At 37.9% G+C, this 23,124-nt stretch overlaps 1 protein-coding gene across 4 annotated transcripts in view; it reads left to right on the forward strand.

The window, feature by feature from the left end:
* Positions 1-23,124, forward strand: part of ccser1 (coiled-coil serine rich protein 1) — an 815,269-nt gene that overhangs the window by 177,048 nt on the left and 615,097 nt on the right. For all 4 annotated transcript variants that reach the window (XM_062983628.1, XM_062983630.1, XM_008111053.3 and 1 more), the window contains exon 4: positions 10,909-11,002. In XM_062983628.1, the coding sequence (XP_062839698.1) occupies positions 10,909-11,002 (94 nt within the window). The remainder of the gene's footprint in view (positions 1-10,908; positions 11,003-23,124) is intronic.

Consider the following 23,124-nt stretch of genomic DNA (forward strand, 5'->3'; position numbering starts at 1 on the left):
TACATTGGGAGGAGAGCCGGAGGGTGATTCACTCCTGGCCCTGCTCCTCCCATCTTTGGCCCCACCCCAGCCCCACCTCCTCCCAGCCCCGCCTGCTCCGGGTCCACCTTGGTCTCCCTCCTGGCTGGGCCCACAATGCGGCCCCAGGGCAAATTTTTTTGCCCATGCCTGGCATAGGAGGTACATTATCATGAGGTGTCCAAACAAAGCCTCATGATAGCGCAGGTTTATTTCAGGTGAAAATAACACCTCCAAAGATCTGGACTTGTGGGGCCTTTGGGGACTGATTGTGATCACTATCCACAATCTCAAGTCCACACATCCTCCCATCCCTTACCCTCTTTCCTAGCTGTAAAAGGTTATATAAAGCCTCCTTACCAAGCTTGTAAGGACTCTGTTTTGTATCTGAATGAATTCCCTCCTCCCCTCTCCCTTCTCCAGAACTCTGTCTTCCAGACACAAATCAGAGCCCTTAGAAGCCTCCAAGCTTGGTAAGGAGCCCCTTTTTAACCTTTTACAATCCAGAGAGGGGGTGGAGAGGGCAGGACTCCACTGGGCATACCCATAACCCCCCCCCCCCCCCGGGATCAACCAGGTCTCCTGTCGGTAGAGTCAACATGGCATAGTTGTTAGAGCATTGGACTCTGTTTCTGGATTTTCATAAGTCAGAAATGACTTCTAACCTTACAACAGCAGTGAAAATCCCTCAAACCCAAGCACCCTGGTTTTTCTCTGCATTCCTTCTCAAAATGGCAACAGGAAGTGATGGGAAGTCATTCTCCATTGTGAGAGGGATTACAGAGGAAAATTGAAATATTGGTGTTAATATGGGTTCTGGAATGTACGTACAGGTGCAAAAACAGATTTTATGCATGGGAGGAGGGCTTTCTGTGTGGTTTTGGGGCATAATTGCTTGAAAATGTAGATAAAGGTAAAGGTTTTCCCCTGACATTAAATCTAGTCGTGTCCGACTCTAGGGGTTGGTGCTCATCTCCATTTCTAAGCCGAAGAGCTAGCTTTGTCTGTAGACACCTCCAAGGTCATGTTGCCGGCATGACTGCATGGAGCGCTGTTACCTTTCCACCAGAGTGGTACCTATTGATCTACTCACATTTGCATGTTTTCAAACTGCTAGGTTAGCAGAAACTAGGGCTAACAGCAGAAGCTCATCCCGCTCCCAGGATTCGAACCGCCGACCTTTCAGGCAGCAAGTTCAGCAGCTCAGTAGTTTAACTGCTCCTTGCTTGAAAATTACACCATACAAGTACTTTGGGGGGGGGGGAGGACTAATGGGGGCTGCAAAAGCTACTAAAGTGAGATCCAGGGGTCACATGTTGCCTCTCAGCTATGCTTTGCCTACCCCCTGTATTACCATGATTCCCAATATTGTTCTCTGATTGACCAAACACTGACAGTGACATTCTAAGAGTAGTACAGCTCATTGCTTTTCAAACTTACAAAAGAGGAGAAGCTCTTCAGTTAACATGACATGCCAAGGGGATTCAGCTTTTCAGCTGGCTGAGATGTTTTCCTACTTTTAAGGCAGTTCTGTCCATGTACAGCTTGATTGTTACCATGCCCACATAGTCCCAGATGAACCAAACTGCACTGAAGTGGTCTGTATTCCTTATTGAAGGGAACTGTCCAAATTCCTGGAGCTATCCCAGAACCCTGTCATAGAGGACTGATCCTGTATGATGTGGTCCCATCCTGGTGGTGCCTAGAGTAGAACCAGGATACACTTGCCATTATGATGGCCATTATGTAGTATGGATACATCCTGGGGCTGTAATTGTAACTGTATTTCTGTTATGATTATTTCAGTGATAACGATGTACAATCACGGAAATGAAAGAAATGAATTTCTGATGAAATCGTATATAATATATCTGACCCATGTCTGGATTGTGTTTTTAGTTGTATATTTTCAATGTTTAGTTTTCAAGAAAGTATGAACATTTAGAAGAACAATAAAAGACAAATAAGAAGGCAAAAAGCTGGTGGGGAGGAGAAGCTACTGCTGGGTCTCTTGGTTAATAGTAACATTTACAATGATCACTTGACATGAAGGAAACAAGGTACAGTGGCAAGTTCATGAAATAGATTACTATGGACAGTTCACCCAACTCTCCATTTGTCACAGTCAAAAGGCAGTTTTTGACATGCCTGTCAGCTCTGATGTTTGCTTAGAGACAATAAAAAGCTGTCACCATAGGCGGACAGTCTGAATGAAATGAGAATTCAGGAGATGGCAGACATAAGCTTAGATCCAATTGTGATAAATGTTCAGGGAAAATGTGGCTTGAACTAATCTACACCAAGAATAAAATTTTAGTTGAATGGTTGTTAATTATTTGTTCCCTTTCAATATGAAAAGAGAGACATGAGAGAAGCCTCCCACAGAATAAAACATCAAACATCCGGGCATCATCTGGGCAATGTCCTTGCAGGTGGCCAATTCTCTCACACCAAAAGTGACTTACAGTTTCTCAAGTCGCTCCTGTCATGAAAAAATATGAAATGAAAGGCATTCCTTTCCTTGAAAAAAATAATATATCTAACAGAGACTTTTCAAGACGCTCCTTACTGTTCCTGATGGGGAAGTCTAACAGTAAACCTGCAAAGTAATCCTTACAATGATGATTGGGAAGACAGTTGCAGGTTTTTTTTTGTTTTTTTTTTAGAATAGCACAATCCATCTATTGTAAAATAACATCAATCCAATTGATACCTCTTTAAATTAATGTCTTAGATCAGGGGAAAGGAGCTTAGAAATAGTTGGCTGCAAAGTATGGTGTCTCTTGGTTTACAGCACCAGAAGAGAGAGGTTTGGGGATTTTTAAAACACTTTAAAAAGAGATTTGATATAATACAATTTTAGTGGTACTCTTCATTAAACACAAGGTCAAGACCATACAGAAATAGACTATTGGAATAAAATGAAGCCAAAGAGCAATTTGTTTTAGCTCTATGTATTTCAGAGGGAGATACACACATGCATACAAAGGTATACTGGGTCCTTAGTATCTACTGGTATTTGGTTCAACCCCCCCCCCCCCCCAAAAAAATCCTGGGACACCAGTCTCCATGGATGCACAAATCCCATTACATACAGTGGTATAGAAACATTGTATCCCTTATGTAAAATAGCAATCATTCAAACCAGTGCGCGAGAGAAGACTGAGGATCTGTGAACTGGCAGAAAACCACAACAAGGTGTCCTACAGATTAGCGTAGTGCTTGTACCCTGTTTCCCCTAAAATAAGACATCCCCAGAAAATAAGACCTAGTAGAGGTTTTGCTGAATTGCTAAATATAAGACCTCCCCTGAAAGTAAGACCTAGGAAAGTTTTTGTTTGGAAGCAGGCCCACCAAACAGAACACCAGAGCATGCAGGATCGGTAAATGTACATAACATAGAGTGTTGTACATGGAAATAATGGTAGTAACAAGAAATTCTTGATAGGATACACAGTTTGTCTGGTTATGCTGGTTTGTGATGACAGCTATTGTACAGTATATAATAAATGTTCATTTTTTTGTTCAACAATAAATGTGAATTCTTCTTCATGGAAAAATAAGACATCCCCTGAAAATAAGACCTAGCGCATCTTTGGGAGCAAAAATTAATATAAGACACTGTCTTATTTTCGGGGAAACACTGTAGCATGACAAAATCAAGATCTGTATTTGGGAATTTAAATTTTTTTTGAGCCCTGGTTGGTTGAATCCATGGATGCAGAACCAATGAATACAGTTCTCTCTCTCTCTTTCCCTCTCCCCCTCCCTCTCCCCCTCTCTTTCCCTCTCTGTTCCCCCTCTCTCATGCAATCCTGCATCTATTTACAATGAATATCCCACTAAACTCATTCAGTGGGGTTGGTTTCCAGAGTAGACATGTATTGCACTTTCAGCATCACGATCCAGTCACACTGAGGTACACGTGTGTGCTACTGAACTCTTGTGGGATTGCTTCTGAGTGACTATGCAGAAATATGCATCCTGCAGTGCACTGGCTTAATTACCAAGTAAAACTAAACAAACTTCAAAATCGTTTATTTTTGTTTGAACTTCCCTATAATGCATTACTAGGAAAATGATCAGAGGCACACTGTTAGCCCCAGCTCATGCTGGCCACATGATCTTAGAGATGTCTATGGACAACGCCAGCTTTTTGGCTTAGAAATGGAGATGAGCACCAATCCCCAGAGTCGGTCACGACTGGACTTAACGTCAGGGAAACCTTCAGCTTGGATATTCACATTTCATTGTTGGGCAGGAGTGAATTTGTGCAGCTAAGTATAATGTACCAATTGCATTTGATTTTTTAGATGTCTTACCTGTTCATAACATGACCACACAGGCCATCCAGCCCAACCCCCAGCTATGCAGGAAAAATAGCATCTAAGCACCCCCAACAGATAGCCATCCAGCTTGTTTAAATGTTTTCAAGGAAGGGGCCTCCATCACACTCTGAGACAGAGAGTTCAACCACTGAACAACTCTCACGATCAATAGGTTCTTTCTAACGTTCAAATGGAATTTCCTTTCCTACAATTTGAACCTATTGCTCTGAGTCCTAGTTTCCAGTAGCAATGGAGCATAGTTTGTATTTATTTTATGTTTTAATTTCATTTGCTGTATTTAATTTTAGAGCAAATTTCCTTGAAACCCCCCTTTAGGGAAGGATGGGAATCAGATAGTAAACAACTCCAAAGTCAGCACCATTTTGTCTAATCACTTGGCATATCTGAATAATTGCAGCCTTTATACTGGAGATGATACATCACAGCATTATGGGACAGGTCTCACTGTTACATCTAACTGAGCATTATGAGTCATGTGTCTTTTGTTTCAGTTCCAGCACATCGAGGGCTATTAAGCTATTGGGCATCTTAGTGGAACATAAAAAATTTAAGTTATCAAGCATAACGGAATTTATATTTTCTTGCAGGAGCATCTCTTGTGTTCCACTAGAAAACATGATTATTTGATGGCTATATTCAAGAACCGCATAATTTTAATCTGCTCACTGTATACATGAAAGGCATCAAGAAAGCTTTACATTAGATACACAGAGGATCTTAGCATGTCAGAAGTAAAATCACTATTTTGAGTCTTCTTCCTATTTCCTGGTTTCTATGTAATTTTATTTTCTCTTTGAAGTTTTTAGAAGAGTCCAGAAGGGGAAGCAATTCATTATTTCCATGAATTATTCAGCCATGGTTCTTAGAGTGAACATTGGTTTAAATGGCTTAAGGTTTTTTCCTTTCTTAGTGTTTCAGTTTCTATTTTTCTGACTCTGTTTCATGCTTTTTTTGCCAAAATCTTTGATGAATTAGTTGTTGCTGGGAACACTTTGCATCTTTTAATTGTATAATTATCTCACTGTTGTTTTAAAAAGCTATTCCTGCCATTTTTGGAGTTTGTGCTAAAATGTATGTAGAGTTCCATTGGATATATGCTTATATTATTAATCTCAGGGACAAATGAATAAATTCCATAGTATTTCCCTCACTATGGGGGGGTCATGAATATTTCTGCAAAGTATTTGCTCAACCCAAAGTGTTTTGAGAATTTATTCTGCACAAAATGCATAATTTATTTGATCAGTAGTCCAACACAATATTTGGTGGCTTCCTATATGATCAACATATTGCTTCTAGAAATCTTCTTAGAACTGTATGTGTTCATTGTGGATTCCTGTATTAACATAGGCTTGGACTAAATGACCCAGGGATCCTTTCTAAATCTACAGTTCTGTATTCTTTGACTATGGTATACTTTGGAGGTGGAACTCCCATCTACAAAAATAAGATTGCCATAGTTGTTTCTCAGAAAGAAGTCCTGGGATTATGCCATCTTTAGAAAGACTGCTTGCTTACTCTTTCCACAAGCAAGCTAAATTTTTACTTTTCAACACAACTTCTGGAACTGGATCTATACTGTAGAATTCATGCAATTTGACACCACTTTAACTGTTATGGCAAATGTTACGGACCCTGGGATTTGTAGTTTGATGAGGGCACCAGCCCTAAAGACCTTGTAAAACTACAACTATCATGATTCCATAGCATTGAGCCATGGCAGCTAGAATGATGTCAAACTGCATTAATTCTACAGTGTAAATGCACCAAAGGAAGCCCAGCAGCTGTATTTGCCATTGTGTATTTTTTAGCTCATGGTTGCTAATCTTATTGATATTAGAAAAAATGTTGGCTATCTTTTTTTTTTTTTTTTAAAAAAAAGCTGCTTTATGGTTGGCTATTTTTTTTTTTACCATGTTTTAATTTTTTTTCATCTTGTTGTAAATGTAATGTTAGGCCAAATAGTGACATATCATTTTTTAAAACAAATTGATCTCTTTTCAGCTTTTTCCCAAACAAGAGTCCTCAATGTATCAGTAAACGGAGCATAAACTAAAATTTGATTGATTGCGGCTGCAAAATAGTAGTTCAAGTTTGACAAAATGATGATATAACAATACAGATGATTTATCCCTGTGGATGGCGAATTTGATTATGAGTATAGCCAAAATTTACTGCTGAACAAGAAGCCAGACACAGTAAAAGCCTGAGCGCTTGTTAATAAACATCTGGTATTAATGGGATGTAGATTCATTATAATGTTTGCAATCAGAGCACAAAATGTCACAAGCATTAGTCAAGACTTTGTAACAATATTGCTGTAATTGGATGGTAATTTGCATCATTTGATTAAGAGAACATTGGATCATATGAAGAGGCAAGTCATATTTCGTGTGCCGGAAAGCAGCACACAAGAAGTGGCTGGCAGCAATGACAAGATAAAAGTGAGCGACTATCATTCATAGAAGAAATGAACAAGATCTACTGTTTACTGTCTGTAAACAAAGTTGCATGAATGAAGATCAAGATGAACTCTATCTCAGGTCAAATGCTTTACATGCATAAGAATACACATCAGTCTCTAGTATCTTGATTATAGCAAGTCCTGCAAAACCACCATTGAGTGGAGCCCTGGATTGTCTGTCTCACTGTATTTCCCATTTCTATGAATGGCCATGAAAAATGGATATTGCTGAAAGCTAATAGGATGAGAAATATCTGAAATGTAGTGCCAGATGAGCATTCTGTAGATAACATGGGCTTCCAAAATGACAAACAGGTGTGTTCAAGCATAAATCAAGCCTGAACTCTCCCTTGAAGCCAAAATGACTAAACTGAGATGATTGTTGTTTGGACCACTGTATCCAAAGAAGTTGGTTTGTATCCACAAAACACATCTGCAAATAAAAACCATATGGCCATAAAGGTGCTGCCACATTCTTTTTTTGCCCCTCAATTTTTCTTCCTCCCATTTAAACTGTCATACTTTGAACATAGCATGAGAACACATAACTGAATATAAAAGGCATAATATTTGGTGAACTGGAAGAAAGTAGGAAAAAGGGAAAGACTGCATTACAGATGGAGTAAAGAAATCACAGCTGTCCTGCATTTGTAAAAGCCCTCTTACAAATTCAGGGCAAGTGTGGCTTCTTTGACTGAATCCATGAGATGGGTGATTCATGACAGGGTGACCTACAGATCTCTTATTCCTGGGGTTATATACATTGAAATTGACAGCAATTAACAGACATTGACAACAAAAGCAGCTGGATTATATTATATTCTAAATCTTTTGGATGAAAAGTGATCTGGAATTATAATGGTTTGCCATTTTAGGAAATGCACTTTTTCTAGGGTCTTAGGCAGAGCAACTTTCACTGTGGGAACAAAGACAAAAATTAGGTGGGATGTGTGAACAGTACATAAGATGATATAAGAAACAACAAACATAAATCCAAGTTTTTATATGTAAATTGGGCAGAAATAGGAAGATGGCGAGGCTAAATATTGTGGCTATCTATGCTTCAGAAGCAAATCCCATTACATTTAATGGGACTTTTATCTGTTAAAGAATTACAATCAGTGTAATGCAAAGTTATTTCCACTTGTCTTAGGCATGCAGACAGTCCCTAAATTACAAACATCTGACTTATAAATGAGTCATAGTTCAGAATGGGGGTGGGTCAACAGGAAGTGAGAGAAATTTACCCCCAGGAAGGGAAATTCACTCCCCAAGGAGTTATCATGGGGAAAGAGTGTCTCAACTGAAGGTTTATCTTCAATCCTTGTTTTCACAACAAGCCAAGTTTTTCAAAATCCAGGTATCAGGGGGACAGAAAGTGAGAGGAAATCTCCTGAACAGGGAGCAGACAGCAAAACTCACCACGGGAGTGTTAACCTTTCCCTATGCTATCCAAAGTTGTTTCAGCTTGCATACCAATTCAACTTAAAAACAAACCTACAGAAGCTATCTTGTTTGTAACTTGGCTGGATCTGCAAGATTAGTAGAAATATACTGTGGTTGAGGAGGGAGGGTGTGGGAGGGAGGGTGTGGGAGGGAGGGAGGGGAAAAATACTGGTTGATTGGGAAGACAAATGTTAGAAAAGGGAAGTACTAGTGTTATGAATTATGAATGTAAAACCCAATAAAAATGTTTTTTTTAAATAAAAACCATTTAAAAAAACTTGGGGACTACCTGTACTGGGAAATGGCACTCCTGTGTTTAAAAAAGATGAGGTTTTTTGTTAAGTAATATTGTACGTTAGATTTTGCCACGTGTGCAAAAAGTGGCTTAAAGAACTGGGCATGTTTAGCCTGCAGAAGAGAAGGCTAAGAGGAGACATGATAGCCATGTACAAATATGTGAGGGGAAGTCATAGGGAGGAGGGAGCAGGGAGCAAGCTTGTTTTCTGCTGCCCTGCAGACTAGGACACGGAACAATGGCTTCAAACTACAGGAAAGGAGATTCCACCTGAACATCAGGAAGAACTTCCTCACTGTGAGGGCTGTTCGGCAGTGGAACTCTCTGCCCCGGGCCGTGGTGGAGGCTCCTTCTTTGGAGGCTTTTAAACAGAGGCTGGATGGCCATCTGTCAGGGGTGCTTTGAATGCGATTTACTGCTTCTTAGCGGGGGGTTGGACTGGATGGCCCATGAGGTCTCTTCCAACTCTACTATTCTATGATTCTATGAAAATCTTCCTTTGTATTTCTGTGCAGAATAATTTCCCATATTCTTCCATGATGAAAGAAATACATGGAAATATTAGGTTTTTTTCTCAACAAGGAGAAAATTATAGCAATTATTCATCCTCACTTTTGAGTGTGAAATAGTCAAGTACTAACGTATCTGTAATTGATGAGTGAATGAAATTATCTTTCTGTTTATCTATCTTGACATTTCTTGAGTATGAAAAAGGATCTGTACTGAAAAGCATTTACAAATAGTATCCCAATAAATTAAAGTCCATATGTGTGCATCATAAGGAGGTGGTGAGGAAAGAGGAAAACTACATTTTAAAGTTTCAAAGGAGTTGAAGAGTTTTATTAAACCCTTTTCTAAAGCATTTCTTCACAATCAGTGATTAAGTCTTTCCATGTTGGGCGAAGAAAGAAAAGACATGTCGGCATTCATTTGTCAGTACTTCTTTGGAACACTGATGATAAATTTCTTTTGCTTTTCTTCCTAACTAACATAAAGTGTTATTAAGAATTAAAGACCCTCATTTATATGAGGTATTTTTCTTTTTGAAAAAGAGGAAAAATAATAATAGTTTTTTAACTCTCTGTGGATCTGCTTCAAGCAATAAGGGTTTTAAGAAGAAAAGAAAAAGAAGGAACATATTTTGCAATTGGCACGCATTTGTTTGATTATCTGCAACAAGTGAAGCTATCAACATAACTTGCAGTTTTGGCCCAGTTCCTTTGGATCCAATTCAAGATTTTATCATTATATTTTTTATGCGATTTTTATGACTTGTTTTTATTGTTGATTGATCTGTTTTATTGCTTTGTTTTTATATTGTTGATGTCCGGGCTTGACCCCATGCAAGCTGCCCCGAGTCCCTTCGGGGAGATGTGGCAGGGTATAAAAATAAAATTATTATTATTATTATTATTATTATTATTATTATTATTATTATTATTATTATTTCCTAAATGAATTGAAGTGGCTGTGAAATCCATATTTAATTTTACATGTCAAGCATATAGACCATACTGGAAAAAAACACCACAAATTCAAGTGTAATGTTATACAATGTTGTCATTAATTGTTTCCTGTATTCCCAAGTAATATATTTTGCGTAGATTATGTGAAAGGAAATGTCATTTTTAGGCATATGCACAAATTTTCTTTGGTTCGTTTTTTAAATGAGAACTTAAAAAAATCTGTACACTGATTTGGTGGGAAAATATGTGTCATTGTGTATTTATTGAAAAAAAATCTAAATATGGAAGGAAGTAAAACAAAAGATTTGTTTCCACTACTGGATGGCATCAAATGTTTAAAGCTTTGGTTTGGAACAGAGCTGAGTATTGAAGGAAGTACATACAAGCAAGTAGTTACTTAAACTTATAATAGCAGATCTAATTAAAATGAAAATTAAAGCATCATATACTTTGGATCTCCCTCCCAAGAGAGATTGGGTTGACCATATCATCCCTGCTTGCTTTCTTCTGGCAAGTAAAGACATATCTCTGTCATCAGGCATTTGGGCAATATGAGAGGAAAGCTCCTGGGGAGGTTTTAGGTGGTAGTTTTTGAGGGGGATGTTTAGCTTTTAAGTGTAATTTTAATTGTATTTTAATAGTATTTTAACTTTTATATCCATAACACGGATATTTAATTGTTTTTTAAAATGTTTTTGTCTTCTTTTTATCAGGTTGTGTTATGTTGTTGTTAGCCATCTTGAGTCCCTATGGGGAGAAAAGTAGGATAAAAATGAAGTTTAAATAAATAGATATATAACCCCTTCATACTTCTCTTCTTTATATACATTTAGACTCCCTTCCTAAACTCTCATTTTTTATGTACTACAGGATGTTTTGAATAACTTGGGTTCTTGTGACTTGGATGAAGATGACCTCATGCTTGACTTGGAATTCCTAGAAGACCAGCATCATCGCCGTTCTGGTAAGCCAGGCAAAAACACTATGTTTACAAGAAATGTATTTTCATTTCTTCTTTTGCTTTCTTTCTTTCTTTCTTTCTTTCTTTCTTTCTTTCTTTCTTTCTTTCTTTCTTTCTTTCTTTCTTTCTTTCTTTCTATGAATATTTGTCACATGCACTGGAAATATGTATTAATGTGCCTTCTTGAAAGTGTAGATAATATATTTAGCAATCTGATTATTCCGTTTGCCTCTAGCAATTGCCAGCCCAAGAAATCACTTTCTCTAGATGCATATTTTCTTGCAGCACAATATCCATAACAATGTCATTATGGGAACTATAGCTGTTTTTCTACAGATCACTTCATAAGGCCAGGTATCACTTCATAAGAACAGTTATGAAATGGGGATTTTTGTTTTATTTTATATTTAGAACCATTGCAGATAAATTGTAATCAGGCAGGAAATGGAGGCTCACTGTTTCCCCTCCTCAGAGCTGGTAGATGAGTATTGATTCCCACTCTGATTTCAAAATTACTTCCATCTGTGGCTCTAATTCTTTAGCTCTGGTGATCATGACTAATTATCATGATAGAATATGTAATTTTGAATCACCTCTACCAGGGCATTGAAACTGGTTCTTATACTTCAGAATAAAACATGGAGATAAGTTTGGGGGTCAGGATACAGTATGGGTATTCGACATAGCAGTTTTGCTGGGTATGCAGACCTGGGCCTTGTCACTACTAGTGACCCCAAATGAGGAATGTCAGTATGAAACTGTTGAAAAATGTGATTGTGTGTTTTTAAAATTTAAAAGCAAAAAAAAAAAAGAATTTACAAAATGTTCATACATATGCCCCCAGTTGGCAATGTAATGCTGAACCTCATCCAACTTTCTCATAATAATAGCTTTCTGTTTGTGAAATCCACTCTTAATGAGAACTCCACTTTCAGGCAAGCTACTAAAATATAGGAAAGTTGGTGAATTCATATATTCAGCCCATATACAGTAATGCATGTCAAGTTGCCAATCTGTGGCATTTGTCTCAGTCACATTCTATTACCAGTTGTATGTGTGGAGTCATTAAAAACACATTCACAAAATAACAATAGCACACAGGCATACTATGAGGCATCTGTTATTATTTGAACTTTACATTGAGCTCCTTGATAACTAGTGGTTGCTGTTAACCTTGTCTCAATGAATAGTGTTGATGGAGAGCCATCAGCTTTCTTTGTCAAATTCTCAGGAAAATAACCTAAGGCAAATCCATTCTCTACTCCCTGGTCAGTTACCCAAAAATGGCATTTGATGTGCCATGTTTCTCTGTTTTTATTTGTTCAGTTAGGCTCTAGTCTTGTTAACAGGGATGTCACAAACAAGTTTACAAAAAGGTGATGCTGAAAGTCTACTACCACCTGGCTTTACTTTGTAAAGGTCTGAATTCAATTGTCAATCCCAACTAAAGTAGAACCAATAAACTTTTGAGATTTCTGTCATGTTGACTTAGTTTTCAGTGGCTGATTTAGTCAGGCTTGCTTTATTTGGGAATAACAATTGATTTGGGCCCACGGCACTATCTTTTGCATTGTGGCTGATGTGAAGGAGAAAAGAGCATAGAATTGTGTGGCAATTAAACAAGCAGTCTGCTCTAAGATCAGATCACTTTACTCTGTCTTAGATGAATTTGCTTTCAGTAGGTATAAAGGTAGTTCAACAACACATTTATTGCTAGAGGAACTTTTGCTCCCACTTTTACTTGTTTAGAACATTTAAATCTTGCTCTTGCATCTAGGTACAATTCTAAGTGCTGGTTATGATCTAGTAAGCACAATGCAGCTTAGATCTGGACTATCTGACAAACTGTATCTCCCCATAAAAATTTGCCCAGGCCTTGAGCAACCCAGTAGAGCTCCTTATTTTATAACTACAAAGCTATGGTTGATGGTGGCATGAGAAAAACCTTCTTTATAGCTGCTCATCGGCTCCAGAATGCCTGTTCAAGGAAGGCTAGATTGCACCCTTCTTTACTGTCATTCAGTTAGCTGTCATTTTTAGTCCCACTCACATCCAGAATGAATGTGTATTTTAAGGAAAATGCTTTTTTAAAACGTGTTCTTTTGTTTTAAATCAGGGGTATTAAATTTATTTTCACCAAGGGACACATTAGCCTTATTTTTACCTTCAAAGGGCCATTTGCAATCGTAAGACTGTATAAACATAATTATATTGCCCAGGCATCAAAAGCCTTGTGAGCAATATAGAAAGATGTTGAGGGCCAGATTTGTCCTGTGAGCCTAGTATTTGACAGGTATGTTTAAAATTGTATTTATTTTAAACTATTTTTATTCCCTTAAAATGTATTTTTAAAATGTTTTAATGTTTTGAAAGCTAGTTCTATTAGAATGTTGACCTTTTAATGTCTTTAATGCCTATAAATCACCCTGAGTCCCTCTGGCTATATCCCTAATCTGATAGGGATATAACCTAACCTATATTTTTTGGTAATTTTCTTCTCAAAAGAAGCAATAAATACATGTAGAAATTATTTACAAAAAATAAAAAACCACACACTTTGAAATTCTGTTCAAAAATTGAGACTTATTCTGTGCAAAATTTGTTAAGGTTTATGGCTAGGTTGGAGTGGGATCATCGGGTATGCAGATGTGTCTCTGTGTTAGGTAATCAGGGTTGATTTTTTTGGGTGACTCCCAGAGGAGTATAATTGGGGGGAGTTTGTCCAATGAGTTGGGCGTACCTTGTGTTTCATCCTAGAAGCTGAGCTTGCTGAACATTTGCTGGAAGTCTTGCCACTCAGCATAAAGCTTCTGACTGGCAGCAATTCCATTTCTTGCTGGCCAGTATTTCTACATCTAAGGAAAATTGGAAGATTTATTTCTATGGACTATATGGACTGTATGAGTGTAATACACAAAAGGAATTGTGATTGTACTACTGATTGTGTTTATTTTAATTCACTGCTCTGAATACTTAAGAGTATATTTCTGTTTTTGCATTCTTCACATTTGTGTTGCATATTTTTGAACTGGCTAAACGGTGCATTGTATTACTTCATTACTGAGTTACACACACTGAAGAATCTACAACAAAATTTGTATGGATGTATCTATGAATAGTTTTCTGTAGAGAAAATGCTATTTCATGCACAGGCTGTGCTGCTTTACATGAAAATCAACCATACTGAGAATTTTGTACCAATAGAATTGTCCATTATTGCATGGACAATAATGCACACAAAACTTGATTTTTGCACAAATGCATTTTTGGTTTTTCATAAAAACTTGTTTTTTGTGCAAAATAACATTTGCAAATGTAGCACAGCATAAATCATTGTGAATTTAGCAAAGAGTATCAAGTAATCTTGGCAAAAATAACCCCCCCAACCCCCCCCCCCCAGATTTTTACATATTTTTTCTTACTCCTTAAGGTGCATATTGTATGTCAGATATCTTATAGTTTCTCAGTGTATAAATAATATCTGTTTTTTCTAAATTACCAATTTTATGTTTACCTGCCTTGCAGGGCTGCTGTGGGATGTTTACAAATTACTGTTTATAAAGTTTTGAAAATGAGTTTAAATATTATTGTGTAGAAATGCTAAATATTTACTTGGAGCCTTTTAGTGCTTCTCACAGTCTGTCAATACTGAGATGCTGAAAACTGAGCTTGCTATAACAGATATGATTCACCTTTGGGGGTATGTATTTATTGCACTACATAAATTAGATACTTACATGCTTGTGGGTACATGAGGAGAATAACTGTGACAGCTTTGTACAGTAGGCTGCTGTTTACACATGGTGGAAACCTCTCAAGAGCTTATGTAGAGAAGCAGTATTCCTTTAGCTTCGTTTGTTCAGGGGTTTTGCTCCCCTTCTCCCATTTAAATGCATCTTGTTTAATGCAAAACATTGATTTTTGAACTGTGCATGTTGAAATGAGGAGCCAATCTACAGTGATGAAAAGAAAGAATAATTAGAAGAATTGGCATGTCTAAGGATGAACATCAGTTATGTGCAGCAAGAACTCGATACTAGTTAACATTATGTTTCTAAGAAAAACTGTTTCATTTTCTCCCCCAAAGAATTAATAGAAAATTAAAGGAGCTGTGCTTTGGATATACACTCTCAAAAACCAGGCAGTAGCCCAGATCAGGAGCTAATAAACAGAAATAGATACATTTGGGCTAGATTTTTGAAACTTTCCCATAGGCTTTTGGAAAGAGGTAAACTATATTCCTCGTTTCCCATGTCAATGGTTGAACACATTTACTTTACAGGCCATTGTCCTGAAAGTGAAATGGCGATGTGACTCCATTTACATTGGCATGATTCACCTGCATCCATAGAATATTGTATTCAGTTTTAAGTAGCACCATTTAACAAAGAAATAAATAAGCAAGAACATGATTGTAAAAGAATTTGGTATGCTTATCCTGGAGAAGAGAAGACAGAGGGTCATCTACATGTTCATTTATATCCAGGCTGTGGTGGAACATTGTTGCTTCGAATCAGCCCCAGATTCAGCAGAACTGTTTTCACACACTGCCTCCAAGCTGTGGCAGTTTTAGGACCAAAGTTCGGACCATCCAGTCAGGCTAAACCTAGTTTGGCCCTGCTAGATTGTTGCCCTTTTCTGGTCTGGTGATCTGTTGCTGATGCAGCCCAAGGAGGACTTCTGACTATTGTTAGGTGTTTTTACTGATATCAACAAAGGAGTCCATATGACCAAGGATGTATACTTCTTAAGGATCCTTCTGTCATGGATTTCTGCACTGGTAGAGCATCAGATAAAATGACCCTTGTAGTCCCTTCCAACTCTTGTCATTCTGGTATCCACTTTAAAATGGGACCAAAAAAAGGTGGATGGGACCTAATGCAATTTTTACCTTTTCTTCATTTCTCCACAAGACATACAATGACAGCATGTTTGTGTGCATGTTTCCTCATAAAGAGAACCAAATTAATCAGCTTCGTACGCTCAGCCCCATCCCAAAGCTTTCCAGACAAAGCACAGCTTAGTTACATGCAAAAGCTTCTCAAATAAAATATATGCAAACAATTCATTCCATGGGTGTTGTGTGGTTTCCAGGCTGTATGGCTATGTTCTAGCTGATTTTCTCCTAACGTTTCACCTGCATCTGTGGCTGGCATCTTGGGAGGATCTTCTGAAGATGCCAGCCACATATGCAGATGAAATGTCAGGGGAAAATGCTGCTAGAACACGGCCATAAGGCCCAGAAACCAAACAACACCACAGTGATTTCGGCTGTGAAGGCCTTCCAAAATTCATTCTGTTTTTCTTATTATTTGAATAAACATAACATGAACTCAGTGCAACTTCTATCCAAGTACACCAGCAGATTAATTGAATCAATTTAATATATTGTATATCATCCATGCATTAGATTTGAAGCCATGGTTCCAGCTCTTCCTGTGAAAGTTTTGAAAAACTTTTTATTTCTCTATGTGCCATTTAAATACGATAAAAATATTAAATGGATCTAGGGTTTTCTTTAATTTAAAGTTTAAATGTTCTGGTTTCATGGCTGTTTAATAACACATTATAATGAGCGGACAGTGTAAAACGTCAGTAAAGTAATTCAGGTCTCTGGATTACTATCCCCTCTGTGTTCATAAAACATTTTTAAAAATCTTTTCATGCATACTAGTTTAGAGATGCAAAAATGTAATCTTCCTGTATTCCAATTCAGAAACGCTTGTTAAAAGATCACCCAGGCACTCATAAAATGCATTTTTAAGTTTTGTAAACATGCTCAAAGTGTGCCCATAATTAGCTTTTCTACATCAGAAGCAATATCAACCATTACTATTGTTATACTGTTAACTCTTTGGAGCCTGTATGATTCTACTAGCGCCCAGTACCAGCTCTTAATTTTGTAAGCCTTTTTCAAAACTCTATGGGCTGACTGTTCTCTCAAGAGCCTGGAAATGTTACTTTTTTAGACGGCATGGTCCTCAGACAGCATGGTTAGTGAATTCACAGTCAGAATTTAGGAAAATTGATTTATTTCATCTCATAATAGTCGCCATTGCATAATAGTTGCAACCCCCCTTTTGGGGTCCTTGTTTCGATAATTTTGTATCCCTTGTATAATAATTGCACCCTGCCCATGTACCTGCCCCTTAGAATAACCCCAGTGAGTGAGGCCTATGTGACCTCCTTTGTCTTCCATATTTCCCCACATAATAGTAGCACCACTTTTTTTAAAGGGGGAAAAGGGGAAAATCCTGCATCTATTTTGTGGTCAAATACAGTATATTTGGGCAATGAAATGTGTAACAGCAATATTTCCAAGTTTAATTATATAATATGCTATTTTTTTGGGAAAGAGAGCTATGAGCAGTGGGCATCAGTTGGCTCTTCTCACATGCTGCTGTTTTCTCGCCTTCCTGCTCCATCTTATGTGAATGAGTAAGGAAAGAAGAAGCAGCTACAGTAATTGACTCTTGTTTGCTGGACTGAGACCAGATCTCACCGACACTAATAGGGAGATGGTGCCCTGGGCAATAGCATGTATTGCTTGCCTTTTTCATTGTTGCTATTTGCTTTCTTTTTTCTGGGACAGCAAGAAATAGTGAAAAAAGTGAGTGGTAATCACAAGGAAGAACAGCAGTAACAACAGAACCAGTGATCATTGGATTATAATGGGCCCTTGAAACTCTTCGTTTTGCCATTTCCATCCCTAACATGTAGCCTTACATTTCCAGTAAGAGTTATAGGTATACTACAACTTATAACTGTGAGGACAAAATGGGTTTTATAATAGGACTAAATAAAACCAGAACATTGATTTTAATCAGTGGAAGAACTAGTAGCAACAACCGTTTCACATTTTACTTGTGAAATGAAAAGTTTGATTGGACATCCTGGGAGATTTCGCAGAAGCCAAATAGCCCCTAAGCCAGTGTATGTTGGCATGCAGCCAAATGAAAATGTTGCCGTAATGACCCAAGGATGTCAATTAGAAATTAATTAAGGAGTTGCTAAATTATTTTGGAGTTTGATGAACAAGGCTGGGTAGAAAACACTGCAGTGATTTAGGAACTCTAACTGCATCAATAAATTAAACCTGGCAATATTTGTTATCGTTTCTAGTGGGGAAGAGCACAACAGAAGTGAAATGGAACCCCGGTGGTTTTGAACATGAAGAAAACAGATCCAAATTTAAGAGACAGCTGAGGAAGACAACTGAGTTCTGACTCAGTTATTACAGTTATCACAGATTTTCTATACAATAAAACACTTCACCAGATATTAGACATTACAATTTAATATTTCCAACAGAATGGTGATGGGGATTATGCACAAAGAACCAGATTTAAACCAACATTGTTGACCCTTGGCTTTTGGCTCCATGTTATCTTTAATATGGGGAAATACTGATTAGACATCCTGGGTTTTTTAAACAATAAACGACATAGTATATATTAAGGACTTCTCCTGATCTAATGTAGAGGTGGGGCGCAATGTGCCCTGCAGCCAAATACAGTACAGCTTTTTGGACTTCACTAAGTTACCTCATAGGTAAAGGTAAAGGTTCCCCCTGACGTTAAGTCCAGTCATGTCTGACTCTGGGGGGTTAGTGCTCATCTCCATTTCTAAGCTGAAGAGCCGTCGTTGTCCGTAGACACCTCCAAGGTCATGTGGCCGGCATGACTGCATGGAGCGCCATTACCTTTCCACCAGAGCAGTACCTATTGATCTACTCACATTGGCATGTTTTCGAACTGCTAGGTTGGCAGAAGCTGGAGCAACAGCGGGTGCTCACTCCTCTCCTGGGATTTGAACCTGCGATGTTTGGGTCTGCAAGTTCAGCAGCTCAGTGCTTTAACACACTTCACCACCGGGGCTCCTTAAGTTACCTCATACCCTTCCCTATTTTTAGGTGAGTCAGGAATTGTTCAGCTTTACAGATGTCATTCTTCACAATTGGCCATGCTGACTATGATTTTTAGAATTTGCATCCCAAGAACATCTGGAAGGCCACACAGTTCCTACCCTACTTTAAAATATAATTGGTGTGGTATAATAGTTTAAATGTCCAAGATTGCCAAGTAAAAGTGAAAACTCACTGGGCAACCTTGGACATGTCACACTCTCGCAGTCTAACAAGCTTATCATATGGGGCTAAAATCTAGCTCCAAATCTAGCCAGTTGGCTCCCATCAGACAATGTCATGTCGGTTCTATGATGATGGAGGGCAGAACTGGTACGCTGCCACGGCAATGCAGCATGCTTCTTGTGTTGTATTTAATCTATGAGGGGATACCACATGCACCACACCTGCTTATGCTTCCCCCATGTGATCTCCCTCCTGGCGATTTTGACAATGTGAGGTGTGGAGCACTGGATTCCCTATGCCTCCTTCCGCCAGTTGTCTAATGAGGTGGTAAGAGGAAGATAATAGCAAACTACTCTGGACAAACCTTTCCAAAAATACCACATGATAGGCTCATCTTAGGATAGCCATAAGTCAGAAGTGATTTAAAGGCATACCAGAACAACAGTCTTTGATTCCAGCCTTTCGTTGATATTTTGGCCCCACCCAACACAAAAAAAACTGACTCAGAACATAATTTTGGTCTCAGACTGGGAAAAAAAGGTCATGTTGAGCCAAATATTGTTTAGCTTAGCATCTATCCCTTGACTTGATTGTGGCCAAGCTCCACAAGATGTGCAAGTTAATTGGATACTCCAGATCTGGTATGCTACCTTTAAATGTGGAAGATCTTTTCCTAGCAATGAAAACTAATTGCTTCTGATAAAATCCTTCCTCATTTATTTAATGGCATTTTGGGGAAATTGTGGCTTCTTTCCATGGTCCGTAAATATAATCTAAAAGTCCTAGTTTTCAATTAATTTCTATACAAAGACAATTACTTGGCTGGTGATTCTGAGTGCATTTGTGGACTAGCTTTTTGAGCTTCAGTCTATGTGTTACCCTGCCAGTCAATTTTAAAGTAATGTTCATTGGTTACAACTTCTGGGAAAGATGGCCAAGGTACTAAATTTCATCATGAGTTTCTTTTTGAGTGAGCAGGATTTTGTAATGTTATCATTAACGTTACAGACATTGTTATATATTAATTCAACTCTTTATACATTAGTAATTTAAGCAAGCTATGAAAACCCAAAGAGCATGCCAAGTCATGGGGTCAGGGTAAAAAAATGCAAGAGAAACTTGATTCTGTTGGCTCTCTTGCTGTCGTTTGATACAAAATATACTTCTCAATATAAAATTGTATGCCCCTTGGATTAGAAGGTGGCATTGTGTCTCAGCAGCTTGATTAACACCAGTATTATCAGAAGTTAATTGCTAAAAATAAAAAATACAATTAAGTAGTCAAGTTAAGCAACTGTGTTGCTTCTTTCTATAATTCTAGGTATTTGAAAAAGTGTACCAAAAGCACAAATTCATTGAAATGAATTTCTGTCCTGGGGCAGAAAAGAGAAACACTTCCCCTAATTACAACAAATGAAGGCACAACCAAATTTGCTTAAAACAATTGCCAAGAGTTTTCAATTTTTTGGACAATAAAGTTTTAAGTGCATAACAGGTGCTATGCTTCTTGTTTCTTCTCCTTGAGCCTGGGGATTTACAAAGGACTAAGGCAGGCTTTCTCATCTAAATGGAAATACCTCTGGAGTTGATTTTTTTTAAAACCATCGATTTGCAGTTGTATGCGTAACTAGCAAAGTTAATATATGAACTTCATAGTTTCTTGAATTAATTTAATTTCTTATTTTTCAATACTGACATGCTCAATTTATGGCAGACCATTCTCTTTTTTGCTTATATTATCCTGGTGGGAATAGTCTACCAGATGTAATCATACTTGGAGAAACATGAGATGGTGTTGAGATGAATATTGTCACCTTTAACTAGGAATCAGTTATGATTGCAGATGTATCTTTGTGACAAAAATACTGTCTTCATTTCTAACCTTCTGGTAGAACAAGTGTAAACACATTCTGTATCTTTCCTTAGATGTAGTGCCCCCACATTATCTTTGGAAATAGTATCACTATTTCAAAAATAATTATAATATTTAATAATATTTTATAATTTCAAGATGAAAAGAGATGAAACAAAGAGACAGTAGAGCAAAATAGTTGTCTCAGTTTTATCCTGTCAAAGGAAGCCTCTGCTACTTCTCCCTCTCTCCTTCCTGCTTCCCTATACTTCCATACTCGCATTCTGATTTATTTCATTTCTTTAGTGTTTACTGTGCTCAGCTATAGTTCTGTAAGATGCCTTTGTGCAGATTTTCATTATATTTTTTTACTGAAACCATTTCTCTCCCCCCGCCCCCTTTTCCTTCAGAAATCCAATTATGTACAAGATTGATATTTTAAAGTGTAATGAGCCATTCCTTAGTCTATGAGAAGCTGGTTCCTTGAGTATTTAGGGGACCAGAATTATTTCCTGTCTTTTATATAGCATAATATTAAGACTTGTTGTTATTGTTGTTATGTGCCTTCAAGTCAACTTCATCTTATAGTGACCCTGTCATTGATTTTTCTTTGCAAGATTTTTTCAGAGGAGGTTTGCCATTGCCTTCTAAGGCTAAGAATATCAGATTTGCCAAAAGTCTCCCATTGATTGAATGCAGATTTGAACTTTGATCTCTCAGGGCCCTTCCACATTGCCTTTTATACCAAGATCTGATCGGATCCTGGGATAAAGGGGCGGTGTGGAAGGGCCGCTCAAGCCACTATACTTTGCTGGCTCTAATATTGAGACTACATTACTGTATTCACTTTTGCATGTGAGCTCTGCTGAATTCAGTGTCACTTACATACATTTGATGAGAGGTTAGAATTAAATGATAGATTTGTATTAATAAGGTCCTGATAACAAATATTGTACTGACTCCTGAAGGTGCTTGTTCACACAATGTTTATTTTTCAAGCGGAGAACTGCAAAATTATATGCCATTATACAGCCTATGCAATCTTCTGAGTCATAGAATAAATGTTTCTATTTTAATTCTGAAATTGCATTGCCTCCATTTCTGAAATAACATTGTGATCCCCAAGGTGGCTTTTCTGCTATGTGCCCAAATACTTTTATCCATCCATAACGTTGTGAGAAAGAGACCTACACAGTGTTCTTTTTGAAACTTTGTGATCCTAGTGGTGCAGTGGGTTGAACTCTTGTGCCAGCAGGACTGATGACTTCAAGGTTGGGTTGCTGACCTGAAGGTTGCCGGTTCGAACCTGGGAAGAGTAGTATTTATTCTCTTAATTCCTGGATTACAGATGGTAAATGAGTGGTTTGAAAATGTTGGAGTGCAACAACCCTAAACATGATAAAGATAGTGAGAAATGCTAGGATTTGCAATTAAATAAGATCTGAATGGTTGCACAGTTCCCTAGATCATTGTGGTAGTTTTCAAAGACATAGCCATGTTAGTCTCTTGGGGCCCTTCCACGCAGCCCTGTATCCCAGAATATCAAGGCAGAAAATCCCACATTATCTGAGTATGGACTCAAATGTCTTAAGTATTAATACCACTCAGTACTGCATTAGAAGCCCCCAGTGGCACACTGGGTTAAACACTTGTGCTGGCAGGACTGATGACTTCAAGGTTGGGTTGCTGACCTGAAGGTTGCCGGTTCAAATCTAACACGGGGAGAGTGTGGATGAGCTCCCTCTATCAGCTCCAGCTCCAAACTAGCCAAGGACAAGTCATGATGATAGCAGTAGTTTGCCAGTGTTCAGAGGGACAAAATTTTCAAGCTCTAATTTAAAATATTGTTTTCATTTCCTCTAAACATATTATTTATATATTTATGACCAGGGTTCTCAAAAAAAACAAAAAAACAGGAGACACGTCTCAAGATACTGATAAGATGATTGTATTATTAGTAAAAAGGCTTAATGTGTAGCCTGTTTTATGTTTTAATGCCTTTTTCATGGGCTATTTAGAATCAAACTTGAGAAGTTTCTGGACCTCTTTATTTGCCAAGTAGTCTGCATTGTGCCAAGCTAAAACAATGATCTTTTCACCATCTTAAGGTGTGTATCTAATGTCTTCTGTGAATTTCCTTGGCTGCTCCCCAATTTCTACTTCTTATGAAAAAAAGAGCACCAT

Source organism: Anolis carolinensis, chromosome 5, assembly GCF_035594765.1.
Source record: "Anolis carolinensis isolate JA03-04 chromosome 5, rAnoCar3.1.pri, whole genome shotgun sequence".
Lineage (NCBI taxonomy): Eukaryota > Metazoa > Chordata > Lepidosauria > Squamata > Dactyloidae > Anolis > Anolis carolinensis.